This window comes from Umbelopsis ramanniana (genome assembly GCF_025399195.1).
Source record: "Umbelopsis ramanniana AG unplaced genomic scaffold K450scaffold_55, whole genome shotgun sequence".
In the NCBI taxonomy this organism is placed as follows: domain Eukaryota; kingdom Fungi; phylum Mucoromycota; class Umbelopsidomycetes; order Umbelopsidales; family Umbelopsidaceae; genus Umbelopsis; species Umbelopsis ramanniana.
Genome location: NW_026252141.1, coordinates 143,778 through 169,453, shown reverse-complemented (window position 1 = coordinate 169,453; position 25,676 = coordinate 143,778). Strand labels below are relative to the sequence as shown.

The window sequence follows — 25,676 nt, the reverse complement described above, 5'->3', positions numbered from 1 at the left end:
TTCGGTTACGGTTCCATGACTGCCCTTCCCATCATTGAGACCCAGGGTGGTGATGTCTCTGCTTACATTCCCACTAACGTCATTTCCATCACTGACGGTCAGATTTTCTTGGAAGCTGAACTTTTCTTCAAGGGTATCCGTCCCGCCATTAACGTCGGTCTTTCCGTCTCCCGTGTCGGTTCCGCTGCCCAGACCAAGGCCATGAAGCAGGTTGCTGGTTCCCTCAAGCTTTTCCTTGCCCAATACCGTGAAGTCGCTGCTTTCGCTCAATTCGGTTCCGATTTGGATGCCTCCACCCAGTTCTTGTTGAACCGTGGTGCTCGTCTTACCGAACTTCTCAAGCAACCCCAGTACACTCCTCTTTCCATTGAGACTCAAGTCCCTATTGTCTTCGCTGGTGTCAACGGTTTCCTTGACAAGCTCCCCGTCAACAAGATCGTCGACTGGGAAAAGGATTTCATCCAATACGTCAAGGCCAACCACAGCGATGTCCTTGAGGAGATCCGCTCCAAGGGTGTCCTTTCCAAGGAACTCGAGACCAAGCTCCGTGAGGTCTGCGATTCTCATGTCAAGTCTTTCATGTAAAATCCCAAACCAAACCACCCTTCCTTGAAGAAAAATCTACCCCCTCCTAAACTGCTGCAATCGTGAAAATAGATTGACGCCATAGCAAGCAAAAAACTTATAAAGGGCAAACGAATCTTGTTTTTTTTTTCTCTGTTCTCTTACAATATATAAAGCCAAATCAAAATCATAGAGGGGATATTACTTTGGCGGTTCATTGACTTAGAAGGTATATAGCTGGCGGCATGTTTACTTAAACCAGGGGTGGGTGGGGGGATCATTGCAGTTCGGCCGGCATCTGGTACACGGGATCTTCAAGGTTCTTCCAATTGCTCAAGCTAAGTTGTGAGAATTTGACTTGGTCATTCACAAAGCTTTGGTACATGACCGACACGAATCCTTGTTGTTTGTGGAGATACTTTAGCTCCTTGTACATGCAGTATTGAATGTATATCTGGCGGCGGGTTTGTAGTTCGAGTTCGGTGCGATCCTGTGGTAAGACACACCCATCATAAGCACCTTTGAACACTGTGGCCTTGGATGAAAAACTGAACCATTGACTTACCGATTTCAGCGATTGGTCAAGCCGCTCGACTTCATTCTCTAGACCAGGCACACCTCTATGTTGATTTACCTTGGTCTGGTTTGTGCTTATCCGCTTGTTCAGAGCGTCAATCTGGTTGACGGCCAACCTCTCCTTTCGATCCAGCAGCTCCTACAATCGCACCACCCGTGAGTATTCATCCCATCCCACCGCAGAAACACCTCTTCAGAACCTACCTTGAATGATACTAAAAGGTCACGATGACGCTTCAAGTTTTCTAGAATTCCGTTGGTAGCTGCAACAGACTAAACGTGGGACAATAGGTTATTATCCAGCGAGAGAATATTTTCTAAACTATCCCGCCACTTGCCTTGTCTTCCAAAATCGTACTGGCTTTCATAACATGAGCGGAAACCGCTTCGCATCCTTGAGCAACTTGAGAACATTGTTCGCAATCTGGCTGATAGCATGCTTGCGTGATCTCGACCAAGGATCTAAAGAAATAGTCCAGTCAGTGAGACGATTCAATGTGACCCCCGTCCTCTTTCCTCACACATACCTTATGGATGAGCCATATCGAACATAATCCACCACTTGAGCTTCAGTTCGCTTAATCATTCGTTCAACCGTAAAACACATGTTCTTGTAATGCTCTATGGAAACAGTAAGGTTGTTGCCAACCTTGGCAAGTCGTTCATCCAAGTCAGCCGGTACTTCCATTTGCATTTCCTTGACATCCGGGTTGAGTCTCACAAATTCTTCCTCAATCGAAGGGGGATGTTGTCGTCGCCAAGCCAGTAACTCGGACGGCTCCGATAAGAACTTATTGACCACTTCGTCTTTGCCAAGCACAGGATGACATACTAAAAAATTGACAAACCGAGTCAACCCTTTGCGTCGCTTGTCCAAGAACACAGCATCCATACCACCGAGCTTCTTGGGTGGCAGGTTGGGAAGAATGCGGAAGGGATACCGCTTGACAAGCGTTTCCAATAGCCAGTAAAAGTCACTGTATCGTCTCAATACCACGGACGATCGTTGCTGACTTTCCACAACATAGTTGATATGTTTGAATAAAAACCCTTCCTTCTCAGGCGCAACATTGACTTTGATAAGGTCTCTGTCCAAAAACCACTGATAGTTATCAGTGGACCCTCTGACCCTAGGTCGCTCAGGTGTCAATGCACGTTGTGCAATGGTGGATGGTGCTGTCTTGTTGTTGGATGGAGAGGGTGGTGGATGACTGGATATAGTTCTCGGAGACGCAACAGGAGCTGCAATAGGGGATACTGGCGTCTCTTTAACGGGCGATTCAGAAATTGGTTTTGTAAGCTGCGGTTTAGGCTGAGGTGGAGGTTGAGGTTTGGTATCGACGACAGGTGTTGTTTCTTTGACAACTGGTTTAGTGTAGGGTTCGACTGGTTTTTCGACAGGCTTAGGTGCTGCTGCTGCTGCTGGAACTGTTGCCGCGGCTACTACCGCCTGAGCATAGCTACCATTTGAATGGGCTTCGACCGCTACTAACGTTTTCCAAGGGTCGTCATCATCGGCTGCAGGTTGTGGAGATTGAGGAGTCCTCGAATTAAACGGCGACTGCTTAATCTCCAGATCTTCAACCCCTATGAGTACGGGAAGCGGTAGATCTATTTTGAGAGAAACGCCATATCGTTAATGCTCGTTTCCAACCATCACCCCTCATCCCATCCCGTCATGCATACCATGTCTGTGTCGAGACAAACTAAGGACGGACACATCTAATGGTAGAAATGTAAGCGATAGTCTGACCAAATAAAAAATATACAACAATGCTACACTTACCAACGTTCTTCTGAGACAGTGCAAGTAATGCAAGAGCTGCATTAAATTCAGATTTTGTGACATAGGAGGCATGGCCAGGTACTACTAGGCTGGTGATCTGAAGGAAGAAAGTCAGCTGCATGACATTAAACAATGTGGGCCCAGCATGTCAAATACCCACCTTTTCAATCATGTAGGGATGAGTACCACCAAGCGATAGAACACGGTTCAATGCCTGCAGTGACACTTTACCATCGGATGGACCAGCGTGTGCAAAGGCGGTTTCATAGATAGGAGGTAGCTTAACGCCAGCTATAGTCAAAAAATCATGGGATTTGGGATTAGTATTTGAGAGCGCATTGTATTGCATGAACGTACACGTATCCACATTAATGCTACTTACATAAAGCACTCGAGGCAGTCGTGTCGGTGGCCATGATATCATCAACGTCGGTAAATCCAGGACTAGGGTTTGTTCGATTGATAGCAGCTTGCCTACTCAGGCTTCGTGCCATATCAACCACAGGATCAGTTGCAATGGCACTTCCCCATGGGTCATCGTCGTCCTCGAAGTGAGAGTTGTACATGGATGCTGACATTGCGTTGGACGGAGTTAGCAGTGTTTTGGGAGGAGCGGAGTCAAAGTAGAAAGAGTTGGCCAAGGTGTCTTCCTCCAGCATGACGATATTCCCAATGGTCAAACGGGGATGATGTTGGGACTTGACGAGTGGAATGCCTGGTGTAATTGAACTGAAGCCGTAATCACTTTATTACTTTGAGACTTTTTGGAAGAGAGGGATTTCAAATGCCGCGAGGTCAGTGGATTTGAGTGACATCACGCATTCATGACTGACAAAATTTGGTGATAATGGACGCGTTGCCCAACGCGTCTGATTTTTTTTTTTTCCCTTACTCCCATCTCACAACAACAACAACATTAGGTAAGTTCCCTCCGCCCAACCTCATCACACTGCATTCACTAATCCTCTACCTCAGACACTATGCTGGAAGCTCGTCTGCAACAAGCAAAGCTCTTGAAATCCCTTCTCGAAGCCATCAAGGAACTGGTCACAGAATGCAACTTTGACTGCAACGACTCGGGTATAGCGTTGCAAGCCATGGATAACTCACACGTTGCTTTGGTTGCATTGTTATTGCGCTCAGATGGGTTCGATCCCTACCGTTGCGACAGAAACTTGCCTCTTGGTCTCAACTTGACCAACTTGAACAAGATTCTCAAGTGCGCTGGTAACGATGATATCTTGACCTTGAAGGCTGATGATGGCGGTGATACCCTCAGCTTGGTTTTCGAAAGCAAAGGTATGTAGGCGTGGCTTGCCTGTTTCACTGCGGTCATCGTGTTTCTTAACCCTCTTCGTCACCAGATAATGACAAGATTTGCGAGTATGACTTGAAGCTTATGGATATCGATAGCGAACATTTGGGTATTCCCGATACCAGCTACGATGCTATTGTTCACATGTCTTCAGCAGAGTTCCAACGTATCTGCCGAGACTTGTCACAAATCAGTGAGTCCGTCAAGATCGATGCTACTAAGGACGGTATCAAGTTCTCTGGTGAGGGTGAAGTCGGTAACGGTAGCATTACTCTCAAGCAGAACGCCAACGTTGACAATGTAAGTAACCACGGTGATGGTCATGGTCGTTCAGGATAAAGACTCATGTGTATTACTTTGCTTCAGGAGGACGAGGCTACCAGAATTGAGCTCCAACAGAGTGTCTCCCTGACTTTCTCTCTTAAATACCTTGCCAACTTTACTAAGGCTACCCCTCTTTCAACGCGCGTCACGTTGAGCATGTCTAATGATGTTCCTTTGCTCGTTGAATACAAGTTGGACAACCTTGGTTATGTTAGATACTATCTCGTAAGTCACATGATGGGTTGCTTGGAGACCACCCACCGCTTTTTACTGACCACACTGTACACAGGCTCCTAAGATTGGCGAGGAAAACTAAACTATTCGCTTTTCTATATCACTACATTCCAAAAATATTAAATACATCTGCCCTACGATGGCCTTTTTTTTTTCTTTTTCCTTGGCTCCCTGTAATTTTCGTTGGCGAGTGTACACAATAAAAACAAAGGCCTGTGCATGAGTACAAAAAAAAAATCTGCAAGATTGGGGTTGGAGGGCTACCAAAAATTGCTGGGCCACTGTTGGGTGAGAAAATCCATTGGTTGCCTATGTCACCAGGTAGTGGACGCTCCTTTCGCGTGAAAGATGGCAAGTCGACATAATGAAAACGAGTGGCAAAGTCAATGGTACCACATGCATGATGCGCGCCTCATGGTTACTCCTTCTGCGTGTGTGTACTCATAGGCTTACATAAATATTTGAAAACTGCAGCATGAGAGTTATCTTTAGATACTGTATGTATTTATTTTGGGGATGAGATGAAGTGAGGACGGGGTGTATGCAAGAAAATGACTGATTTTTTGGAATGTGAAAAAAAAAAAAAAATGCTGTTGAGAACTCTTAGGATGACGGTAGTGCCAATGGTATCATGCTGTAGAAGGCTCGGCCCACTCACAGCTGGAGGAATTTTGATAATTAGGTAACTTGTAGCTGGCGTATTCAGGCAAACAGTCTTCGTACTCTATGCGCTGTACGAAGCAAGGCACCACGCGGCGGCCAGCCTCATCTTCTTTGGATTGGTTGTATGGCTTAAGATCAGATGGCGTGCGGATACCAGGTCCCATGGTACCGATGGTGAGGGGAACCATGAAATGAGCTGCGGTGCCAATCAACTTTTGTCGCCGGATGTGGACTTCCAGGCTGTAAGTCATAGACATCCAGCTACTGTAATCTATAGTAGGTACGATGGATTCTGGCAGGTTGAAATATACAGTGCCATTCAACGTATTTGTGTTCGTCAACTTGATTTCCTCGCTAGCCAACGTTTCATCTAGGTGATCTTCAACGCCGTCATCGCCATACGACAGTCTCCGCCGTAACTTGACAGTAACCGATGTAACAGGGCTGTTTTTGCTTTCATAGTGTATGGGAATGGTGTCAGATTGAAGGTATGAAAGACTTGGTACGGATATAGAGCTACCATGAGCCGTCAAAGTGTAAGTGTCCTTCAATGGGCTCGTTTCGATGTATGGGATGTATCGAATGGACTGCTCGCTGTACATTCTTTTCGTGCTATCCGACTCCAACACAGCGATCAAGCGGAAGGAGCAGCTGCACATTGAATGTACAAAGGTGGGTGGGTAATTGACCATGGGTAGTTGAATAGCAAAATGATATTGCTGTTCACCCGTTGGAATATCTTGCGGTCCTTCTTTTCCGAACAGAATGGAGCGAACGGCAAAAATTGGACGTTGTTCAAGCATAACGCCTGATATTGCAGCAACGTCAGGTCTTAGTTTTTCCGTACCAACAAATAATATTTTTATCGTTGCTTGTGGGATGTTTGTTGTAGTATCGACTTTGACGCTGCCTAAGTTGGCGGATTGAAAAAAAAAAAAAAAATTATCTGGTTAGTACAGATCGGCTAAGGCGCAATGACACTTTCAAAATAGAATGGTATAAATACCTTCGAATATGGAGCCTGGTGAATAAACAGGTTCTCCATTGATGCGCCATCCAAATTCTGGAAGCAAGTCTATAGAGAGCTTGACAGGAGAATTCATTTACAATGTAAAGAAGTAAGAAAAGAGAGATTGAGGGGAAATATCTTTCTCAAGTGACGATATTATTTTATATAAAAAAAAAAAAAAAGGCGGGGGGCGAGCCAATGCATGTGCCGCAGCTGAAGTAATAACAGTGAAGCATGTTATGATGATTGTTGCAAATGACTGCTTCGAGAAGGCTGTGTGTAACGCCAAGGGTTGGCAAACTTGGCGAATAGTAAAGGCTTGGCTGCGGTAACTTGACCGCAGTCAGTCTTTCGCTGGGTGATCCGGCCACTTGTTCCATCATTCGGAGTGCCACGTGGGCGATCGCTCGCGTTGAGAGAGAGTGCCTGAACATCAAAAGTTTGATATTGACGGTTGGAACAACCCTCCATTGAATGGCTCAAGTCTTGCCATCGATACACCACGAGTCAAATATGGTATGTTTTCAGATTGCCAGGAGGTAGCGTCACATGAACTGATTTCATCTAACAGACCACCGTCATGAGATATCCTAAAGATTAGATGCTTCCAGGTGCCACACTCATTTGCTGAGCCAGTTGTCTAAAAAGTAGCCGTCAAGTCCGGAGGGACGGAGTAAACGCTCCCCTTCAATTTACGTCAAGTATGGCCAGTGCACACTGTTTTGCACCGCGCAAGGCAACTTCGCCTCCGTAAGGGAACTGACCACAACGGCGCGAAATACACATCTCAGAAGAGACTCTTCTACCATGGCACGTTTGTCTATTTCTAATTTGAGTGGATTGCTTTGCTTAATTAATGTCAAGCATTTTAAACTTTGTAAGGTACACTATTGTCATAATGAAGAGATGAGCCAAACTGGCCGTTGCGTCGGTGGCGGGGTCTCATCAAAAGGCAGATTAAGATGAGCGTCTTGCCTTAATTGAACTGTTCTCCTTTATCTCAATGACAACATGGATTTTCCAGAAAAATGCTGCCGGGTGATTCATTTTCCAATACTACCCAGATACTTTTGGGAAAACCTTCTTCCATCCACAAGAAGGCACTCCTAACGCTTGCATCGTAAATGGACGTCTCAACGAGAGCTAATCTTCATCACTGCTTAATATGTGAGCGAATGATTTGAATTATCTAATTCGGAAGGTGTATCTAAAAACTGGTCGCCGCTGTCACACCGGTTAATGAGGCCACTTTTTTTTTTATGAGTTGGTTTCTAGACACGCAATTGAAAATTTATGGAAGGGCTACTAGACGCAAAACACTCATCACTCCATGGTCCAGATTTTCGGTGATACATCAAATTTGACGATGCCGCAGCAAGTGGCCTTTAATTTGAAGAGATACAAACCTTGTTTGACGATCTTCAAAGTAGCTGCATGAACATATGCGGGTATTTGGTGTGACTTTTTCATCTTGCATTTCTTTTCATGGAAGTCGTCGGCAAGGTATTACCGGCGCGCTGTTTCGGTGGGAGCTGGGTACCCTAAATTTTGCTTCTCTCGACTTTTGATATTTTTCAATTTATTATGATAAGCCAAAGCAAGCCTTGGAATATAAATGCGGTGTAAAGCGGTGGCATAGCTAACGCCATTGGAAAGGATCATTAGCCACTAGCCGCGCAATGCCGACAATGTTCAATGGTGAATGCATGACCTTCTTAACACAAAGACAATGACTGAAGCATTTGGGTGGGGACTGATGTGCTGTGAGGGCAAATACCAGGTTGTAGGTGTGGGCTCACGCCCAACACACAATTTTACTTATGGCCTGACCTCAGGAATCCCAGGTACAGCTGCCCTGAAATTTTTCACTCATGAGCTTGATGACACCATATATCATTAACCTGCATACTTTAATCTTTAAAGAAAGTGATAATGGTTCATGGAAGTTAACATTCTTCATCAAATATGTGATTATACTACAGTTACCTCCTTTCAACACTGGATTTCCCATTTGTCGCAACCATGGTTTCGCGCTCAAGGTCCAAATACCACCAATATATCTTATTGTGTTCACGTACAAAATTACCCTAACAGCAACCAGAGTCTTCCAGAATGTTATCCTAGCTGTAACGCGCCAATTGAGTTTTTTTCACAAGATGAGTCAAAGGAAGTTCGGCTTCTGATGGTCTTGGCGGGCTTGCCAAGCTCGGAATACGCTTTCGACAGTTTTGAGTCAAAAATTTTCGCAAGGGTGCAATTTTTCTTACCGAAAATGGGAAATTATAAAATTCGGATAGATGTAAGCTTTGGCAGATCAAAGAAGTTTGATTTATCCTTTTCTAATACTGTCATATGGTCCAGCCTTTACAAACTATTGCCATCATTGGAGGCGGTATTGGTGGTCTGAACCTGGCTCAAGCCATCAAAGTGTACAAGTCCTCGCTGCAAGTCACCGTCTATGAAAGAAGCGAGTCACCAAGTTCTCGACCCCAGGGCTTTCATATTGGCATCAACACATGGGGACTTGAATCTCTCAAGGAAGCCAAGATTGGTGGCATTGACGAGATCTTTGCCCGCAACACCGTCACTGGATTCACAGTCCTAGATGAACATCTGTCAGAGATGCTCCGAATCGGTGGGCCGGTGAAGCCGGGTGAGAAACCAAGCAAACTCGCCACCGGTATTATTGATCGTACGGATTTGAGGAATGGACTGGTGGAGGGCGTGAATATTGTCTATCACAAAAAATTCATAAAATACGAAGAGACCGATGACAAGATCAAAATATTCTTTGAAGACGGATCAACTGTGGACGCTGATTTCATGGTCGGTGCCGATGGATGTTGGTCCAAAGTGCGCGCCCAGTTCACTCCTTCCATCAAATACGAACCCACCGGGATCATTTCGTTTGGAGCACTTATGAAGGGCTTCTCGCCCGAGGAAATGCCCACGCTGAACAAGTTCCTCAAGTATTCCATGATCCGCACCTCGTCTCCATCAGGTTACAGTGTTCTGATCGGCCTCTGTCATCCTCCCAGCGGAAAGCCAGATTTGTTCTTTGGGATCTCTTTCCCAGAAAACATCATTACAGAACCTCTTCCCGAGGGAAAGGCAGAAAGTCTTCAATTCGTAAAGGAGATCGTGAGAAAAGACTTTCATCCAGAAGTGCTTTTAATTGCCGAACGAGTCGAAGAGAGTAATGTCATATTTGATGGCTTTTACAAGACTCGCACCACCAATTATCAAGCCGAGAACCCGCTGTCTAAGGTTGCCCACAAGCGATTGACGCTATTAGGTGATGCAGCACATGGTAAGTTAACGGAAGGTGTTGAAAGATGATGCACCAGTCGTACTCAATGGTGTCTTTTGGTTCTTAGCTATGACTACCAACAAGGGCATGGGCGCAAACACATCATTGAAAGATTCTATCGATCTCGCAAAGGCTTTAACCACAGATGATGCGGATTGGCCAGCGGCGATAGCGAAATACGAAGACATAATGTGGAAACGAGGATCGAAAGAAGTCAAGGAATCACTCATCATGTCGTGGCGTAATCATCAGATCGGATGGAAGTTTACCTTTGGAAAATATATGATGAAAGGAGTCAATGGCATCCTGTGGTTGACTGGCATGAACTCCAAATGAAATCTTTTATTTAAACCCCCTTTGTACATTAGTGTTAATCTACTCAAATACCTTGCCAAACGTGTATAGCAAAAAATAAAGAGTAAACAGAAAGTATATACCATCTCCTTTTGCAATGGTGTGCGCTGAATAAAATGCTAATACAATGAATGTTATTTTGATAATGTTCTCACTCCAATGGAATTCCGCGGTGTGGCGACGGATAGTGGCCGTGCCTTTAGCACCATTCTGACCACATTGCTCGGCTTTGAGCCTTTCAGGATTCATAAATCTAGCTCTGAAAAGCTCTTCGTAGAGTGCATCGAATTTTTTCTTATCATCATCCGAGAGTTCGTTATATGCGGCTTCGATGTTGGGGACGTACCCCATATTTGGCGCGTCCAACTGCTTTCCAGTCCAATGTAGTGCCTTGTACATGAGTTAGTGATTTATTCTTGAAGGATAAAGAAAAGGAACGGCAGCAGAAAGTGTGGCGCCAAGGGGCAAAAAGGCTTGGAAAATGGCTCAGCCGGGGTTGAATGAGCAAGTAGGAAGGTGCCACAAATGAGCACGAAACTTAAAAGCGAAGCGGTAGGACCTTGGTGGCAGCGATAGCGGCTCCGCATTATTACAGACAGTTCGCGATGATCCCGTGATATAAGATAGTGATGGAGGGTAGCGTCGATACCAAGGCTGCAGAAGAATACCCAATTGGCTTGCTGTGGCTAACTGTGTGGCTGAAAAACCGATGCATTGGCGCCAATATCCGAATTCATATTGGAAACAAGGCTACAACGAAGCCGTGATATCACTCTACATGTCATGGCTTCATCATCAGCTCGACTGGAGGGTTATATTTGGAAGAAATTACAGATATTGAGAGTCGATAGTATATTGTTGCGGACGGGCATGAGCTCCAAATGACTTTATAAGTGATATATAATTTACTGCTGATTACAATACCCCTCTATGGGGATGGTAGAACATTGATTCCTAAAAATTCGTAGAAGACATTCTATTTTGAGAGCCTGTACATGATATTCGCGACTAGTGTGAAAGTAAATAAGTTGGAATGCTGTTGGCAAAACTTAATTGGCTGCCAGCCCATGAGCATCACTCTGACATGCATGGCAAGCATGTTGTTGGGATCCTAGTCCTGCTTGCTCGACTTTGTACTTTTTGGATTCAGATATTTTTCTTTGAAAGCAGCTTCGACCAGCGCATCGTATTTTTTCTTATCATCGTCAGATAGTTCCTTGTACGACCTTTCAATTTGTCCTATTTGATTCCCGGTCCCGTTTGGTGCGGACCACTGCAAGTCAGTATGAAGCAGTATCTTGTACATTGGTAGACGGATCTTTTGAGAATAGTACTGGTGAAAGAGTGAAAACTCAAAAGGTTTAGCGTCAAATGGCAGTGGAAGGGACGAAAAGTGGCTGAGACCGGCTTATATGGGTAAGCAGGAAGGTGGCACGAATGAACACGAAACTTAAAAGCGAAGCGGTAGGACCTTGGTTGCAGCGATAGCGGCTCCGCATTATTACAGACAGTTCGCGATGATCTCGTGATATAAGACAATGATGGAAGTATAACGTCGCTACCAAGGCTGCAGAAAAATACCCAATTGGCTTGCTGTGGCTAACTGTGTGGCTGAAAAACCGATGCATTGGCGCCTATATCCGAATTCACATTGGAAACAAAGTTACAACGAAGTCATGATATCACTCTGCATGTCATGGCTTAATCACCAGCTTGACTAGAAGGTTACATTTGAAAAAACATTATAGATATTGAGAGTCGACGGTATATCGTTAACTGACTGGCATGAATTCCCAATGGTTTTATAAGTGATATGTAATTTACTGCTGATTACAGTACCCACTATGGGGATGGTAGTAACATTATTTACTAACAAATTTTTGGATGACATCCCATTTTGAGAACTCGTACAACATATTCACCAATCCTATGAAAATAAATACGTTGCAAAAGCTGTTGACAAAACTAAATTGACTGCCAGCAGTCTGCCCATGAGCGTCACTCTGACATGCATGGCAAGCATGTTGTCGGGATTCTAGTCTTGTTTGCTCGACTTTGTACCTTTCTGGATTCCAATACTTTTCCTTGAAAGCACCTTCGACCAGCGCATCGTATTTTTTCTTATCATCGTCAGTTAGTTCCTTGTACATTCTTTCAATTGTTCCTGTATGATCCTGCTTTGGATTGGACCATTGTAAGTCAGTGTAATGCAGTATCTTATGCATTGTTAGAGAGTTCTCTTGAGAACAGTAATGGTGAGAAAGCGAAAGCTTGAAAAAAGGTTTCGCGTCAAGCGGCAACAGAAGGTCGAGAAATCGGCTGAGCCGGGCTCAAAACAAGTAAGCAGAATGGTGGTACGAATGAACATGAACCTAAAATGGACGGTATGACCTTGGTGGCAACGATAGAGCCTCTTCATTATGCGAGCTTTCTTGATGACTATGAGGTTGTTAAAAATGATGGATAAGTAACATTGACTCTGAAGAGAGCTGAATTGGTGCCATGTTGTGGCTAATTCTGTGGCAGTAAAGAATATGCACTGAACCACCTAAGTCATAATATAGAAACGAGAGAATGGAAGGAACGCCAGGCATCGCTCTCTATGCCATGGTCGTACTCTTCAACTCGACTGGAAAGTTACGCTTTAAGAAAACACTCGCTGCAAAGATTCAAATGGCACTCACGAACATGAAACTCAAATGGTATCAATTTTGTTTTATAAGAGTAACTGCAGAACACTGGTATCTACAATAACGGACTACAGATAAACAGTAAGCCGTACAGTATGACAAAAAGTGGTAAAATCAACCCCTGTGAAAAGGTGTGTGCGGTATAGAACGATAAAAGCAGAAACACTATCCTGACAAGGCTTTCAGCCCAAGCAGATTTGCTGACTACAATCTGCTCATGAGCGTCATTTTGGCAAGCAGGGCATCGATATTCACTTCTTGCTTGCTCCAATTTAAACCTTTCTGGATTTAGAAACTTGTCTTTGAAAACCCCTTCCACCAGCGCGTCGTATTTCTTTTTATCTTCTTCGGTAAGTTCACTGTAGGCTATTGCAATTTCATTTTTATAGATTTGGTCTCGCGAGGAGTCAAGTGAGGTCCACAACTTGTCTGTCGCATTTAGAATCCTAAACATCATTTGTTTGTGATGAGAAGAAATTAGAAGGAGTTGGAGAAAAGTTGTAATATATAATCTCTCGCCAAATGGAAAGAGGTTGTGGAGGTGGCTCAGCCCGGGGTTTCTTGGATCAAAAGGAAGGTGGCACAAGTGAATACAAAACTTAAAGTGAACAGTATCACCTGGAGAGACGACGATAGCACCAGACAGTTATTTTTCTGTGCAAGTTTTTTCTAACAAAAAAAAGCGACAGTGGCAGAAAGCCAAAGTAATAAAAAAGGCTGCAGTAGAATGCTCCATGACCTGCAGTAACCAATGCTTCAGTCCCAAGGGGACGCATTGACCAGGGTCCATGGTACCTAACCGTGATCGCATGAAGTCAGAGATTGTTGTTGGAAAACAGAGCGTATCGCTTATATGTTGGAAGAAGGATTTTACATCAAATGAATGGCAGAAAAAATCATGCAGGACAAATATTGCATGGTACATATAACAGGACATTCTTCTTACCGCGTCCGTTAGAACCAAAACTAGGCGAGATTTTATTATACAACAGTGTATTTGGCCGCGTGCACAAGCTTTAGAGAAAGTCATGAGCATGATGCAACAACGCATTATCTAAATGCATGCTGGAACTAAGCAGTATACACAAACAGAAAACTACTAGACATGAAGCATCGTCCTAGGAGCACAACGCAGCAGTAACTATTAGCCAGACGATGCCAATCGCTACCAACCATATCGTTGATAAGAATAGAAAGAGCAATGACAAGATAATGAGTTCCTCTAAACTGGATTTTATACCGGAAAGATCTTGCTGAAGCGAGATTCGTACCGACCAAAATGCAAACAAAAGAATTAGCAAGACTATGATAAGGTGAGAAGGTGACGGGGATCCAGAAACAGAACTCGGTTGAGGATTTGAATTCTTATCGACAATTTTCACAATGTCGAGTGTCACCGCTTCAGCGTCCTTGCCATGATTTTGTGTCGCGTTGGAATACTTGTGTTTAAACATCTCTTCAACAACTGCATTGTACTTGGTCTTAACCTCTTCTGCAAGTGTCGCATACTCACGGTCGATGGTTTCCGTATTATCGATTGAACTAGAACCACGATTCAACTGCTGGTCAGTCAGCAGTAAGATTTTGTACAAGTGCATAAGTGCTTAAGGTGGATGAAAGTGTCTATAACGTGAGTAGACAGATTTCTCGGTGGTAGCAAACTTTTATACAAGTGAACGAAAAATAAAGTAGTACAGGGAACTCCGCCTCATTGAAGCAGAGAAATAGGTATCGTCACACGCCAGCTATTTCCGCTGAGAAGGAAAGAACGCACCACGGTGAACGGACTTAAGACAAGCACAACAGAAGCATCAAACGAATTGAAGGAGAACATCAACAATTTGTCAATCTAAATATAATTATGTGATATATAGCATTCATATCAGTATCGAATGGCTCCAATCAAAAGATGTAGGAGAGTATTTTTCTCCACCATGTTTCCTTTTCCTCCTCGATTTCTTGAGCCACATGCTGAGTGCGGCCCGTGTCGAGATCAATATCGCACAGTCGTACAACCTTACTCTTGGTCCACCACTTAGTTATGACGAAGCCAAAGAACGCGATCACCAGACCAGCGTAATTGCCTACCAAGCCAATTGGATCCGGCGGTGAGAAAGAGGACCATCCACCAAGCAGGGCCAGAACGCCGCAGGCAAAGATGGAGAATATGTCGAAATAGGGAAACCCTGGAGCAACATATGGAAGGTCACTAAGCGACCGGCCCTGAACAATAAACGCCTTTCGCATACGATACCGGGCTAGCGAAATAGAGCCCCTATCATAAAAAAGGGAAGATTAAATACGAAGAGTTCTCAAAGTTCTCTTTTTCAATCTCGAAAACGTACCATGTGATGAAACCTGCCACACCAGAGATCGTGGACAGGCATAGAAACAGAGCGTTTCCAGGTATAAAAGTGGTGAGGAAACTAACAAGACTGACGGCAGCGGATGCACAGAGTGCATAGATTGGTACACCTCTGTTGTTGACATAAGCTGAATGTGCTTATTAGACATCGGCATACAGCACCTTTTGTTGACTGATCAATATCTTACCTAGTCGTTTGTGAGTGAGGCCCTCTAGTGCGAGAGCATGGAGAGTGCGGCTGGATACATAAAGACCACTGTTGGCACATGAAAGGATAGTGCACAGAATAACCCCATTTATGACGTGAGCAAGGGCATCGAGTCCACCTTTCTTGAACACCAAAGTGAAGGGTGAGATGGACACGCTCTTGGCTCCTTGTGTCAATAGGTTGGGGTCATCATAGGGAAGGATCATGCCTGCAATGAAGACTAGGGCACAAACCAGTAGGTCAGTGCTGCGACTATGCTGAATGGTTTTCATGCACAAACATCTGTTATACCTGATCCAAGATAAAACACTACTATTCTCCAAAACACATTACGAATAGCCTTGGGTATATTCTGTAGCACCTCATCAGTATCCTGGTTCAAGTTTCTGACTTATCCTCGTGATTGCTTACCTTGGCCGGATTGTCGGCTTCCGCTGCCGTCACACCAACAATCTCTGTTCCTTGCATTGTCAAGGAAGCCAAAACAATTGCATTAAGAATGTGAGCCTTATTAGGAGTGAAAGCACCTGGGTCATTCCAATAAGTGAAGCCATACTTTTGCCCTCCGATAACACCAGCGGAAATGAAGATACCAACGATGATATAGACAATGACAGCCAAGATTTTGATCTATATAACATAATGTGGTGGCGGTTAGCATGGAGGACGGATTTCGGAGCACGTCTGGTTTCCAACCTTACATACCAAAGACAATACGTATTCCACCTCACCAAAACCTCGGATACCATACAAGTTGATTGAGAAGACGATCACTAGACATATGAGAGACCATGCCCAGCTAGGGACAGCTGTTGTCCAGTAGTCGAGCACCAAAGGTATAGCAACAAATTCAGCCGCTGTAATCAGGCACCATGTTGCAACATAGTTGTATCCGACCATAGCTCCGAACGAATTATCCACAAACCGACGGCAATATATAGTGAAGGAGCCGGAAATAGGCATATATGCAGCCATTTCACCTGATAAAGAACCGCACCGGTTAGCTTCTCTCCAATATCCATATGCACAGATCAACGCCATACGCACCCAGGGCGAAAGTGACCCAAAAGACAATGAACCCAACGATGGAGTAGGCAATGAGTAAACCTGCTGGTCCTGCAGCAGCTAATGCTCCACCAGAGGACAAGAAAAGACCCTGCCCAATTACTCCACCCACTGAAATCATGATGATATGTCTGGATTTGAGCTGTCGTTTGAGGGGAGCATTTGGCTGGACTCCGCTACGCTCCGATGAAATGCTGATACTGTCCTGGGTATGATGGGAGAGACTTGCATCCTCGATGTAAGTGGGTTTATCTGCATCCATTGGCGACCGGATCAAAAGGTGAGAATTTGCAGAAATCGAAAAATGTTATTTGTATGTCAGAGAAAGAAGAAAAAAAAATATGGAATCCCAACGTCAAATTGCCTCAGCGTTCCAACAATTGATTGGTGAAATCAAGGTATCAATAAGCTGTAGTTATGTCGCAATCGATGACATAGTATAAGGTTTAGAGTAACCGATAATCTATTGGCCCTTTATCTTTGTTTGCAGTCAAAGAGGTTGGGGAACGTTTTTTTTTTTCTTTCGCTTCTTTTATTTCCGTTTGTGATCTGAACTAGGGTTGTTTGGATGAGTGTATCCCTGAACAGGAGAGGACTTGGAAATTTTTAGACATATATGTTGGAGCCTTGTCGCTAGAGGAAGTTCATTAAGACGGGTGTCTCGAAGGGCGAGCATATGGAACGATGAAAATATAGAAAGCTATAGATAAAGCAAGACAGGCTTAGAAATTGGGCAGTCTCATCAATAATCATCAGGTGAAAGCTGCACGAAGCGAAGGTGGTGGAGGGGGGTTGCTGATGTCACGTGTCAACCTGTTGCCGTAATTTATTCTTGGGTCAAGGCATCTTTTGGCTTGCTCCTTGATCAAGTCGCTCAAAGCCATATTAATGTGAAACTGTTCCTCAAGTGCTAAACGTATTCGAACACAGCGAAGAGACTTTGATTCGTCCGATAGTCTGCAATACCTGCTACAACTGCGTCCCAAACACCGATCAATGCGTCATGGTTGTCCGCACTCTCGTATGAAAGCCCCATACGCTCAATACGCATTTCAATATTGCAAATATAAAGGCACTGATGTTTTCAATTTTAATGTATATATAAATAATGTAATCATTAATTTTTATAATCTTTCGATAGCATCTCATGCTGCTGCTGATCAAGCATTTTTCTTTACAACTTGAAGGCAGTAGCGGTGGCATCCTTTTGGCCAAGGTTGCCAAGACCCCAGTTCTTCTCAACGGTGGCAAGGATGGAATAGTGGTTGTAGGCAGTGCTGTCAACGTTCTTAGCTTGGGGAACGACACCGGTACCAACAAGGACGGACCAGACTTGGTCGTTACCGCTGGTGCTGAGACTTTCATCCCAGGTAAGCAAGACAGCAGTGCGCTTGTTGAAGGCAGTGTTGGCCAAAAGAGGCTCGATGAATCCCTTGAGCCAGGTGGCAGCAGTGGTCAAGCTGGTATCGTGACCGTCGTTGTTCATGTTAGGGCTGGTTTGAAACAATTGATAATGCTATTGGTTAGCTATCGGGCATAATGTCTTTGGTAGGTCATGTCATGCAGGAACTCACGTGTAGAACATGAATTGGGGAAGGTTACCGCTGGAGATATCAGTTTGAAGCTGAGTAGCGGGGACGATGTTTGCGCAACGGGCAGCGCTGCTGGTGACCTTGGTGAAGGAGATGAAGGGGTTGTGCTTGCGACGGTAGAGGCCGCTGGCTTGGGAAGAGCTAGTGTCGCAACCACCTCCGCTGAGAGGAGTGTAGTTTTCGGCATACTCCTTCCAGGTGATACCAGCGGGTTCCAAAAGATCAACAATGCTGCTGGACTGATGGGTAATGACTTAGTATTGGTTCATAAACACAATTGGGTCATCATGTTGTATACACTTACGCTAGTGGTACCATCGCTGTCGCTGGAGAAACCAAGAGTGGCACCACCAATCATGGCGATGTAGTTGGGCTGACTGGGATGAGTGACAGCAAGGTAGTTGGTCAAAAGAGTACCGTTATGGGCGGCAGCAAGACCGCTCATGTAAGTGTTCTTCATGACAGCCTAGAATAACATTGCAGCATTTAGTAAATATACAAAGTGTACTCGAACCCAGCTAGTAAAACTTACGGAGTAATCCTCGTTCTCAAGAACAACAACCATGAAGTGATCGAAGGACTTGCCAGTGACGATACGCTTCTCAAGAGGAGCAGCAGAGACGACAGCGACGGCAGTGGCGATGACAGCAGAGATGAATTTAATGGAGACCATGGTTGGAAAACTTGTAGCTGGGAATAATGAAAGATCTCCATCCGTTGGTATTTATACTCAATGAACAATTCAGGGCCCGTGCTTCCCACCCGTTTACAATGCAGAAAAAATAACCTTAGTTGGAGCCAATGGCCGTAAATGATGTATAATCCAACCTTGCAGTTCCCTCAGTACTACTTTACTCGATAGGGTCATAAACCCCGAACCATACTAGATCCAATCCAAAAATTAAATTGCAGGACCTCTTTATCACCACAATGTGATTCGGTTCTCATACCTGACATCGACTACATGTTCCGTTTCTATATTGACCATGTCGAAATAGTCACCATGGTCACTATTTAGCAAATTCAGCTAATGCTTATGCAAACCGATTAGATGACCATTGTGGCACATATGGCTGTAGGACCGAGAAAGCCCCTCCATACCGTTTCAATTTAAAATAATAGAAAATATATCGTTCCGTATGGTATTTTAGCTGAGATGAAATATGTCTACGCACGTTGATCTTCTAGCGCTGAGAGTGTAACTCAGACGCGCCAACGTTTTCATTTCTTTTCAAGGTCCGTACTACACGAGGCAGCCGCCATTGGTGAAAATTGATTACTCGCTGGTTAGATGAAGGCGACGTCGCTCGGAAGGAGAGGACCGAAAGTGGAAAAAATGATAACATTGATGTTATTGTGTGGAGTACAGTCCTGCCAATGATTTAACCATTTGCAGAACGGCTTTTCCCGTGAGTAAATCATCGTCTGCCATTGGATGGTTTTCCCCATTGGTTGGCCGATGATCATAGCGGAAAAAGACTGTCCCAGTTCATTTCGTTTTACAATTCAAATGGTTAAGCCTGCCGGTTCAAATTGTGTGAATAACATGCTATGCTGTGCAACAGACTCCGGCCAACAGCAAGACTCACATAGGCTTATTCATCCTTGTAGAAAACATGGCCGGTTTACATGGGGCATGCCGACCCCAAAAAAATATAGAATTTTTGTTTCTCCTTTACCTTCGTATTATGTAAAAGGCGCTACCATGGAAAGAAAACAAAGACATTGTAGAGACAACAAATGTAAAGTAACATTGAAACATATCTGGAATATACCTATCATTTCCTATTGAATTATGTCTCGTGTCCATTTGCCCTAACATGGATCTTTTTCCGTTGAAAAATAGTTAATGGTGATTTTCACGAAAAATGAGGTCCATATCCAGTAACTTGTCTCCAGCATACTGCCACGATAAAACAGAAAGTCAATAAAGTATACACATTCAGTAAATTTTCAATAAGATTCATCGAGATAATTTATTGTTACGGTGGGGGATAAATAAAATTAACGCGGATGCCGGAGGTCATAATAATGCTCAGCACGTTTTGCTCTCATATGATCTTTATATGCGTAAGGTTGTGGACACACTGCAGCTACCCCTGCTGCTGAATTATGTTAAATGTTTACCACTTGAAGGCAGTGGCGTTGGCGTCGTTTTGACCCAAGTTGTGCAACTTCCAGTTCTTCTCGATGGTAGCAAGGATGGAATAATGGTTGTACTTGGTGTTATCGACGTTGTTGCGCTTGGCCTTAACGGCACCTCCAACGAGAACGGACCAAACTTGGTCGGTGTTGCTGTAGTTCTTGCTCTCGTCCCAGGTCAAAAGGACGGCAGTGTCCTTGGTGAAGTCCTTGTTGGCCAAGAGAGGCTCAATGAAGCTGTGAGTCCAGTTGGAGGCATAAGCCAAGGTGGTGTCGTGACCGTCGTTGTTCATGTTGGGGCTGCAAGCGCGGTCTGTTTAACTCGGGAAAATGCTAATAAATAATGCAATGCTAACGGTAGGCTTACGTGTAGAACATGAATTGAGGAAGGTTTTTGGCCTTAAGATCGACAGCCAACTGGCTACCAGGAACGATGTTCTTGCAACGAGCAGGGTTGGAGGTGACAGTGGAGAAGCTGATGAAGGGGTTGTGCTTGCGACGGTAGACGTTTTTGGATTGAGCGCTGTCCATGGCACAGTCACCGTTAGGGCCGGGAATGTAATCCTCGGCGTACTCCTTCCAGGAGATACCTCTGGGCTCCAAAATATCGACGATGGATTTTTCCTACGAACGGCATTGCAAAATTTAGGTCAGGATGGTGAAAAAAAAAAAATTTTTTTTTAGACATAATTGAAGTAGAAGAACCAGGTACTTACATTGTAGGAAACATCACTGTCACTGTTTTCATGGAAAAAGATCTTATCAGTCATCAAAACTTCCCTATATGTGCTTCAATCATTTGCTCACTCACTCATCGTTGCCAAAGGTGGAACCACCGATCATAGCAATGTAGTTGGGCTCGCTAGGATGTGTGGTGGCAAGGTAGTTGGTAAGCAAGTTACCGTGGTGCTTCTTGGCGAGAGATCCAAAGTAGGGATCAGCAACGACGGCCTTAACAAAAAAACGTCAGTATAAATGTGATCAAAATGCTCAAATTTGAATGGGTGTATGGTTACCTCGTAGTCCTGATTCTCCAAGACAACGATCATGAAACGGTCAAAGTACTTTCCATGAACCAACTTTTGGTGGTGGCTAGGGGTCTTATGGCCATGGGAAGCGGGAGCAGCAGAGACAGTGGCAGCCAATGCAAGGGTGATGGCAGTGATAAACTTGACAGAGACCATGGTGGATAGGGCTTCAGATCAAGGTAAATGAATGACTAGTGTTAATTTCGACATATACGACCACCTTCTTTAAATACTTTCCTGTAACAAAAGTTCTGAGATGGCTGTGTCAAGTCGCTAGTCAGGAAACAATTTCTAAATTGATTTCTCTCTGTTCTTTGGTGCTGCTGTGTTGCGCTACAACCCGCTTGTGCAGGTCATTAAAGCTGTAACTGCAATGCCTCTCAGCCAATCAGTCTGAACAGGTGGGCATATTAAAACCCGCCGCTCACTGCGGGGTGGTTACCATTGTGTCGGTATTGACAGAAGCATATTTTTTCTATAAACGTTACTTCTTTTATGAAGGGATTTATATACATCGACCATCTGGACAGTATTATACAAAAGTAGACATCAATGAGCAAATTTATGGCGAAAAGAAAAACGATACAGACACTCTTCCCAAGTAACCCAAACGAGACGAGATAATTGACTGTACCCATCTCGATCGGGGACCAGCTCGCTGAAGTTTATTGGCCTTTTTACCGGGCAATCAATCAATCTTATCACACACTAACATCTCAATATTTCCACGTTGCCAATACCTTCCATTTCTCTCGCTGCTTAAATTGGTGTTTGGAATACCGTTCAGCGGCATTTTTCTAGCGTTCCAGGATCTTGGATGCTCGGTGATCTCTTTCATTGGCTCCGCCAACCACTACTAATGCTCAAATCACCAAGGTTTGGCAAAAAAAGTTTCATTACAGTTTCCTTTTCAGTTTAATTGCAAGCGTACAAAGTTTCTTCTAGAGGAAAAGAAAGAAGCGATTTATTTACAACGCGCCAAAGGACTGGCACACGTGATTTTTCTCCTCGCCACAACGTCGAGTCAAGGTGTTTAGGCAGCAATGCGTCGTGCGCTATCAACGTAGAAGCTGTGAAGGTATTTCGACCACACTGAAAGGAGACGGCGTCAGGAACCGTGATGAAAAAAGGTGCCCCATTATCAGGTACTTACCCCAGAATGAGAATTTACGACCGAGCCATTTACCAACAAACGGGAATATCACAAGAGACAGGAGCATATTGATTTGCTCTTTGCTTTCCTCCCATTCCAAGTCAGCATCGTAAGAGCTTTCGGTGGAATCATCCAAGTAGCCAGCGTCATCACCTTCGTCAATGTCATCAAGGTCATCTTGTACTTGCCATTGCTGTTGATTCCTAAGAGCCTCCTGCAGGCCGCTATAAAGGTCCTGTTCAGACGGGCTTGACATTACGAATGGTCTGTAAGTTGCCGCGTGGAGGAATACGTCGAGGATAGCTGCGGGTTAAATCTGAGTTCAATAGTAAATTTACTCACTAAAAATCGTCGCAGTGACATTGTGCAAATAAAAAATTATGTTCGAGCAACCTGGAAGACAAGTTGATCGAGAGACCTTCAGCAGGCTATTCCATAGGAATCCATAGTTAAATGAATGAAAATATTCTTCTTATTGTATTAGAAGTGACATTGGCTTCACCACTCAAATAGTACTCTAGAAAATACTATGTATTAGCCTTCGGCAATGAATTGATGTTCAAAGACAGTATGAGATACTCCAAAATTTCACTATCTTTGATTGGGAAAACACTTGAATACATAACAAATTTGCTTCCCATGTCTCTACGAGCCCTTTAAAATAAAGAGTACACTGGTGCCCAGTACATTGGTGCTTGAGGGTACATCAAAGAGTCATTGTTATGCTACATCAATGTCCATGGTAAAGGAGATAGAGTTATGGGAACGGCGATGAAGAATGATTCATTATCATTGAGACCTTCATAGCATACTGTCTTTTAATGGAATAACGAAGCTTTAGCTCATCGAGGATAAAAATAAGGTACGATATGGTTACAAAGGTCAATTCCTTCTACGTTTGCAACTATTGTATCTTTTTGTAACAAATGCTCTCCCAGCTGCTAATATAAAAAACAATTTCATAAACAGCATAGGTTTTTTTTTTACTGTGGGAAGAACCTTGGTGAGTGGTTTGTGAAAGTGACGGCATTGGGCTAGATATCGGCTCGCAATCAGTGGAACTGATTGCCTTCGACCACGTCCTCCCGCCATAAGAGTCACGTGTCACAACAACATCCAGTCTTCTACAGAAAAGCGCGCTCATTCTGTCACAACATTTTTCAATAGCAACCTACTATATTTAATTCACTGCACACATGGTGACTTACGGTGGTGGTATGAATCTAATGACTTGCAATCCAATTCCGCTCCAGAATAATCACTAATTCATCGCACATTCTCCATTCCTCCAGACGAAGTTAATGCCTTGGTTCTAGACGTTGGCAGCACATGGACTCGTGCAGGTTACGCAGGTGAAGACACGCCAAAAGCAATCTTCCCTTCTTCATACGGAGTGATTGAAACAGAAAGCACGGAACCAAATTCGCAAAACGGCCATGATCAACCTGAAGCAGCTGATCCAGATACAGAAATGACAGACGCACGTACCCCTAACGGCGATGCAGCAGCTAAGGCGGAAGATGCTGCGACCTCTGGACCAAAGAAAGTACGAAAATATTACATTGGAGACGGAGAGGTCAACACCTGGAGACAGAATATGGAAATCAGGAACCCTTTGAAGGACGGACTGGGTAGGTTCAAGGATGTGGGGCGGGCAAACGGTTCCACATGGATATTGATGCTAGGATTTCAGTTGAGGATTGGGAAGGTTTTGAGGAAATATGGAAATCTGCTTTCCACCAGCGGTTACGAATCGATCCAACCGAACATCCCTTGTTGTGCACAGAGCCTGCTTGGAACCCGTCTGAGAAGCGCGAAAAACTAGTGGAACTCGCTTTCGAAACATTCAATTTCCCTGCTTTTTACCTTGCTAAAGATGCAGTCATGTCAGCGTTAGTATCTTTTCCATCAACCGCATCATTACTTTCAGTGTGATACATAACAACCTCCTCCGTGGTATAGATTCTCAGTCGGTCGAGCCACTGCCCTTGTTCTGGATTCCGGCGGCAGCACCACCAGCGCCATCCCTGTGTATGATGGCTTGGTCTTGAAGAGAGGTATGATGCACTAGACAGGGGACGATCCGAAAGAGACTTGGGCGTGTGTTAACCCGTCTTCGTTGTAGGCATTTTGAGACAACCAATAGGCGGTAATGTGGTGTCAGCGCAGATTATGGAAGAGCTTAAGCGCAGCCTTGATTACTCTGTCACACCTCAGTATCTTATCGGTGAAAAGGAAGCTACTGATCCTGGCCAACCTCCCAAGTTCAAAGCAAAGGATCGCCCTAATACTACAGACAGTTTCCATCAACTGCAACAAGAGGTACGTCGTGTCTGCTTAAAAAAAAAACCTGGGGCTGCGTTGTCAAAAATACAGCGTTCAGTTTTTGTCAGAAAAATATTCACGGCCGACTAACTGACTTGTCCATTTAGCGAGCCATTCATGAATTTAAGGAGACGGTATGCCAAGTGGCCGAAACGCCATATGATGAAGAGTAAGTGGAGGACTGTAGTGGGTGTGAAATTCATACAGGTTTGCTGACCATGGCTCGCTCTGCTGGAATAGCGTTTTAGCTGCTAGACCACAAAAGCCATTTGAATTCCCAGATGGATTCAACAACACCTTTGGAATAGAACGATTCAGAGCTACTGAACTCCTCTTCCAACCCCGTTCCTATCTGACCAAGGTGAGTGAAGTGAACGTACTTTGCTGAATTGCGTATTCATGTCTGGTTCTGAAACACCCTTCATCTCAGCCTGGTACCGAAGGTGCTTACGGTGCTACATTCACACAACAACAAATCGATGCCAGTCTTGGTATTCATCAGCTTATTTTCAACAGTATCTGCGGCTGTGATATTGATCTTCGTCCACTGTTGTTCAACAATGTTGTGGTGACGGGCGGCAACACACTGTTCCCTGGATTTGTGGAGCGACTCAACTATGAGCTTCCTGGACTGGCGCCAGGTGTAAGTTTGAAAACCTAGGTCATGCCATTGGGGGGTTTTATTTTATTGACTAACGAAACGTTTGTACCTGCAGAGTAAAATCAAGATCCACGCCGCTGGCACATCGACTGACCGCAGATGCAGTAGCTGGCTTGGTGGTTCTATTCTTGCATCTCTAGGAACCTTCCACCAACTCTGGATATCCAAGGCAGAATACGAAGAATCAGGCGCCTCCATTGTTGAAAGCAAATGCTTCTAAGCTTGTTATAAAATGTTTTTAGAAACCCGTTGTCATTGGTGTTACGCCTGTTTCTTTACAATAAAAACTCTCAATTTCGTGTCGGTCTTTGG

At 44.3% G+C, this 25,676-nt stretch overlaps 15 protein-coding genes across 15 annotated transcripts; 4 read left to right on the top strand and 11 right to left on the bottom strand.

Moving 5' to 3' along the window:
• Window positions 1-587, top strand: K450DRAFT_254052 (uncharacterized protein; the record flags this gene model as incomplete). The annotated part of the gene is made up of 1 exon (XM_051591141.1): window positions 1-587. Exon 1 carries the CDS (start codon window positions 16-18, stop codon window positions 583-585), a length of 570 nt encoding a protein of 189 aa, XP_051442062.1. The 5' UTR covers window positions 1-15.
• A 126-nt stretch (window positions 588-713) lies between these two features.
• K450DRAFT_254153 (uncharacterized protein) lies at window positions 714-3,850 on the bottom strand. Its single transcript, XM_051591158.1, has 9 exons — window positions 3,309-3,850; window positions 3,087-3,217; window positions 2,927-3,023; window positions 2,827-2,862; window positions 1,668-2,751; window positions 1,479-1,602; window positions 1,345-1,413; window positions 1,130-1,279; window positions 714-1,054 (listed from the first exon to the last, which is right to left on the bottom strand). The coding sequence occupies exons 1-9, from the start codon at window positions 3,583-3,585 to the stop codon at window positions 842-844; spliced, it is 2,181 nt and encodes a 726-aa protein (XP_051442061.1). The 5' UTR covers window positions 3,586-3,850; the 3' UTR covers window positions 714-841.
• Window positions 3,689-5,155, top strand: K450DRAFT_254144 (uncharacterized protein). The gene is made up of 5 exons (XM_051591157.1): window positions 3,689-3,846; window positions 3,902-4,225; window positions 4,291-4,541; window positions 4,608-4,790; window positions 4,855-5,155. Exons 1-5 carry the CDS (start codon window positions 3,774-3,776, stop codon window positions 4,879-4,881), a joined length of 858 nt encoding a protein of 285 aa, XP_051442060.1. The 5' UTR covers window positions 3,689-3,773; the 3' UTR covers window positions 4,882-5,155.
• K450DRAFT_254141 (uncharacterized protein) lies at window positions 5,146-6,592 on the bottom strand. The gene is made up of 2 exons (XM_051591156.1): window positions 6,469-6,592; window positions 5,146-6,372 (listed from the first exon to the last, which is right to left on the bottom strand). The coding sequence occupies exons 1-2, from the start codon at window positions 6,563-6,565 to the stop codon at window positions 5,429-5,431; spliced, it is 1,041 nt and encodes a 346-aa protein (XP_051442059.1). The 5' UTR covers window positions 6,566-6,592; the 3' UTR covers window positions 5,146-5,428.
• A 2,191-nt stretch (window positions 6,593-8,783) lies between these two features.
• Window positions 8,784-10,137, top strand: K450DRAFT_254134 (uncharacterized protein). Its single transcript, XM_051591155.1, has 2 exons — window positions 8,784-9,781; window positions 9,849-10,137. The coding sequence occupies exons 1-2, from the start codon at window positions 8,824-8,826 to the stop codon at window positions 10,115-10,117; spliced, it is 1,227 nt and encodes a 408-aa protein (XP_051442058.1). The 5' UTR covers window positions 8,784-8,823; the 3' UTR covers window positions 10,118-10,137.
• On the bottom strand, window positions 9,984-10,620 carry K450DRAFT_254133 (uncharacterized protein). The gene has a single exon (XM_051591154.1). The coding sequence runs from the start codon at window positions 10,532-10,534 to the stop codon at window positions 10,157-10,159; it is 378 nt and encodes a 125-aa protein (XP_051442057.1). The 5' UTR covers window positions 10,535-10,620; the 3' UTR covers window positions 9,984-10,156.
• A 366-nt stretch (window positions 10,621-10,986) lies between these two features.
• On the bottom strand, window positions 10,987-11,585 carry K450DRAFT_254131 (uncharacterized protein). Its single transcript, XM_051591153.1, has one exon. It carries the CDS (start codon window positions 11,439-11,441, stop codon window positions 11,247-11,249), a length of 195 nt encoding a protein of 64 aa, XP_051442056.1. The 5' UTR covers window positions 11,442-11,585; the 3' UTR covers window positions 10,987-11,246.
• Window positions 11,586-11,894: 309 nt separating this feature from the next.
• On the bottom strand, window positions 11,895-12,429 carry K450DRAFT_254129 (uncharacterized protein). The gene has a single exon (XM_051591152.1). The coding sequence runs from the start codon at window positions 12,358-12,360 to the stop codon at window positions 11,998-12,000; it is 363 nt and encodes a 120-aa protein (XP_051442055.1). The 5' UTR covers window positions 12,361-12,429; the 3' UTR covers window positions 11,895-11,997.
• A 451-nt stretch (window positions 12,430-12,880) lies between these two features.
• On the bottom strand, window positions 12,881-13,282 carry K450DRAFT_254127 (uncharacterized protein; the record flags this gene model as incomplete). Its single annotated transcript, XM_051591151.1, has 1 exon — window positions 12,881-13,282. One exon carries the CDS (start codon window positions 13,280-13,282, stop codon window positions 12,881-12,883), a length of 402 nt encoding a protein of 133 aa, XP_051442054.1.
• A 661-nt stretch (window positions 13,283-13,943) lies between these two features.
• K450DRAFT_302285 (uncharacterized protein) lies at window positions 13,944-14,423 on the bottom strand (the record flags this gene model as incomplete). The annotated part of the gene is made up of 1 exon (XM_051593769.1): window positions 13,944-14,423. The coding sequence occupies one exon, from the start codon at window positions 14,421-14,423 to the stop codon at window positions 13,944-13,946; it is 480 nt and encodes a 159-aa protein (XP_051442053.1).
• Window positions 14,424-14,727: 304 nt separating this feature from the next.
• Window positions 14,728-16,725, bottom strand: K450DRAFT_282982 (uncharacterized protein; the record flags this gene model as incomplete). Its single annotated transcript, XM_051593464.1, has 7 exons — window positions 14,728-15,100; window positions 15,171-15,318; window positions 15,379-15,618; window positions 15,690-15,750; window positions 15,810-16,028; window positions 16,104-16,378; window positions 16,446-16,725. The coding sequence occupies 7 exons, from the start codon at window positions 16,723-16,725 to the stop codon at window positions 14,728-14,730; spliced, it is 1,596 nt and encodes a 531-aa protein (XP_051442052.1).
• A 631-nt stretch (window positions 16,726-17,356) lies between these two features.
• On the bottom strand, window positions 17,357-18,719 carry K450DRAFT_191830 (uncharacterized protein). The gene is made up of 4 exons (XM_051584461.1): window positions 18,588-18,719; window positions 18,360-18,521; window positions 18,038-18,294; window positions 17,357-17,956 (listed from the first exon to the last, which is right to left on the bottom strand). Exons 1-4 carry the CDS (start codon window positions 18,618-18,620, stop codon window positions 17,638-17,640), a joined length of 771 nt encoding a protein of 256 aa, XP_051442051.1. The 5' UTR covers window positions 18,621-18,719; the 3' UTR covers window positions 17,357-17,637.
• A 1,282-nt stretch (window positions 18,720-20,001) lies between these two features.
• Window positions 20,002-21,425, bottom strand: K450DRAFT_254120 (uncharacterized protein). Its single transcript, XM_051591150.1, has 5 exons — window positions 21,214-21,425; window positions 21,009-21,148; window positions 20,914-20,935; window positions 20,565-20,821; window positions 20,002-20,497 (listed from the first exon to the last, which is right to left on the bottom strand). The coding sequence occupies exons 1-5, from the start codon at window positions 21,379-21,381 to the stop codon at window positions 20,179-20,181; spliced, it is 906 nt and encodes a 301-aa protein (XP_051442050.1). The 5' UTR covers window positions 21,382-21,425; the 3' UTR covers window positions 20,002-20,178.
• A 677-nt stretch (window positions 21,426-22,102) lies between these two features.
• Window positions 22,103-22,678, bottom strand: K450DRAFT_254119 (uncharacterized protein). The gene has a single exon (XM_051591149.1). The coding sequence runs from the start codon at window positions 22,632-22,634 to the stop codon at window positions 22,284-22,286; it is 351 nt and encodes a 116-aa protein (XP_051442049.1). The 5' UTR covers window positions 22,635-22,678; the 3' UTR covers window positions 22,103-22,283.
• An 854-nt stretch (window positions 22,679-23,532) lies between these two features.
• On the top strand, window positions 23,533-25,671 carry K450DRAFT_254110 (uncharacterized protein). Its single transcript, XM_051591148.1, has 9 exons — window positions 23,533-23,593; window positions 23,671-24,009; window positions 24,072-24,270; window positions 24,341-24,435; window positions 24,504-24,700; window positions 24,811-24,872; window positions 24,944-25,064; window positions 25,134-25,346; window positions 25,420-25,671. The coding sequence occupies exons 1-9, from the start codon at window positions 23,575-23,577 to the stop codon at window positions 25,582-25,584; spliced, it is 1,410 nt and encodes a 469-aa protein (XP_051442048.1). The 5' UTR covers window positions 23,533-23,574; the 3' UTR covers window positions 25,585-25,671.
• Window positions 25,672-25,676: the final 5 nt, after the last annotated feature.

What these genes read in the sequence shown, in the direction of transcription:
- K450DRAFT_254153 (XM_051591158.1), bottom strand. Translation starts at nt 3,585, where the DNA reads ATGCTGGAGGAAGACACCTTGGCCAACTCTTTCTACTTTGACTCCGCT. An exon ending in TTTGTCTCGACACAGACATG is followed by an intron (nt 2,752 to 2,826) that starts GTATGCATGACG and finishes CTCTCAAAATAG; the next exon opens with ATCTACCGCTTCCCGTACTC. An exon ending in GTACGATTTTGGAAGACAAG is followed by an intron (nt 1,414 to 1,478) that starts GCAAGTGGCGGG and finishes TCCCACGTTTAG; the next exon opens with TCTGTTGCAGCTACCAACGG.
- K450DRAFT_254144 (XM_051591157.1), top strand. Translation starts at nt 3,774, where the DNA reads ATGGACGCGTTGCCCAACGCGTCTGATTTTTTTTTTTTCCCTTACTCC. An exon ending in CACAACAACAACAACATTAG is followed by an intron (nt 3,847 to 3,901) that starts GTAAGTTCCCTC and finishes CCTCTACCTCAG; the next exon opens with ACACTATGCTGGAAGCTCGT. An exon ending in CTTGGTTTTCGAAAGCAAAG is followed by an intron (nt 4,226 to 4,290) that starts GTATGTAGGCGT and finishes CTTCGTCACCAG; the next exon opens with ATAATGACAAGATTTGCGAG.
- K450DRAFT_254141 (XM_051591156.1), bottom strand. Translation starts at nt 6,565, where the DNA reads ATGAATTCTCCTGTCAAGCTCTCTATAGACTTGCTTCCAGAATTTGGA. An exon ending in ACCAGGCTCCATATTCGAAG is followed by an intron (nt 6,373 to 6,468) that starts GTATTTATACCA and finishes CCGCCAACTTAG; the next exon opens with GCAGCGTCAAAGTCGATACT.
- K450DRAFT_254134 (XM_051591155.1), top strand. Translation starts at nt 8,824, where the DNA reads ATGGTCCAGCCTTTACAAACTATTGCCATCATTGGAGGCGGTATTGGT. An exon ending in ATTAGGTGATGCAGCACATG is followed by an intron (nt 9,782 to 9,848) that starts GTAAGTTAACGG and finishes TTTGGTTCTTAG; the next exon opens with CTATGACTACCAACAAGGGC.
- K450DRAFT_254133 (XM_051591154.1), bottom strand. Translation starts at nt 10,534, where the DNA reads ATGTACAAGGCACTACATTGGACTGGAAAGCAGTTGGACGCGCCAAAT.
- K450DRAFT_254131 (XM_051591153.1), bottom strand. Translation starts at nt 11,441, where the DNA reads ATGTACAAGATACTGCTTCATACTGACTTGCAGTGGTCCGCACCAAAC.
- K450DRAFT_254129 (XM_051591152.1), bottom strand. Translation starts at nt 12,360, where the DNA reads ATGCATAAGATACTGCATTACACTGACTTACAATGGTCCAATCCAAAG.
- K450DRAFT_191830 (XM_051584461.1), bottom strand. Translation starts at nt 18,620, where the DNA reads ATGGTTGTTGTTCTTGAGAACGAGGATTACTCC. An exon ending in ACAGCGATGGTACCACTAGC is followed by an intron (nt 18,295 to 18,359) that starts GTAAGTGTATAC and finishes ATTACCCATCAG; the next exon opens with TCCAGCAGCATTGTTGATCT. An exon ending in CCCCAATTCATGTTCTACAC is followed by an intron (nt 17,957 to 18,037) that starts GTGAGTTCCTGC and finishes GTTTCAAACCAG; the next exon opens with CCCTAACATGAACAACGACG.
- K450DRAFT_254120 (XM_051591150.1), bottom strand. Translation starts at nt 21,381, where the DNA reads ATGGTCTCTGTCAAGTTTATCACTGCCATCACCCTTGCATTGGCTGCC. An exon ending in ACAGTGATGTTTCCTACAAT is followed by an intron (nt 20,822 to 20,913) that starts GTAAGTACCTGG and finishes TGCCGTTCGTAG; the next exon opens with GAAAAATCCATCGTCGATAT. An exon ending in CCTCAATTCATGTTCTACAC is followed by an intron (nt 20,498 to 20,564) that starts GTAAGCCTACCG and finishes CCGCGCTTGCAG; the next exon opens with CCCCAACATGAACAACGACG.
- K450DRAFT_254119 (XM_051591149.1), bottom strand. Translation starts at nt 22,634, where the DNA reads ATGTCAAGCCCGTCTGAACAGGACCTTTATAGCGGCCTGCAGGAGGCT.
- K450DRAFT_254110 (XM_051591148.1), top strand. An exon ending in CCCGTTCCTATCTGACCAAG is followed by an intron (nt 25,065 to 25,133) that starts GTGAGTGAAGTG and finishes CCTTCATCTCAG; the next exon opens with CCTGGTACCGAAGGTGCTTA. An exon ending in TTCCTGGACTGGCGCCAGGT is followed by an intron (nt 25,347 to 25,419) that starts GTAAGTTTGAAA and finishes TTGTACCTGCAG; the next exon opens with AGTAAAATCAAGATCCACGC.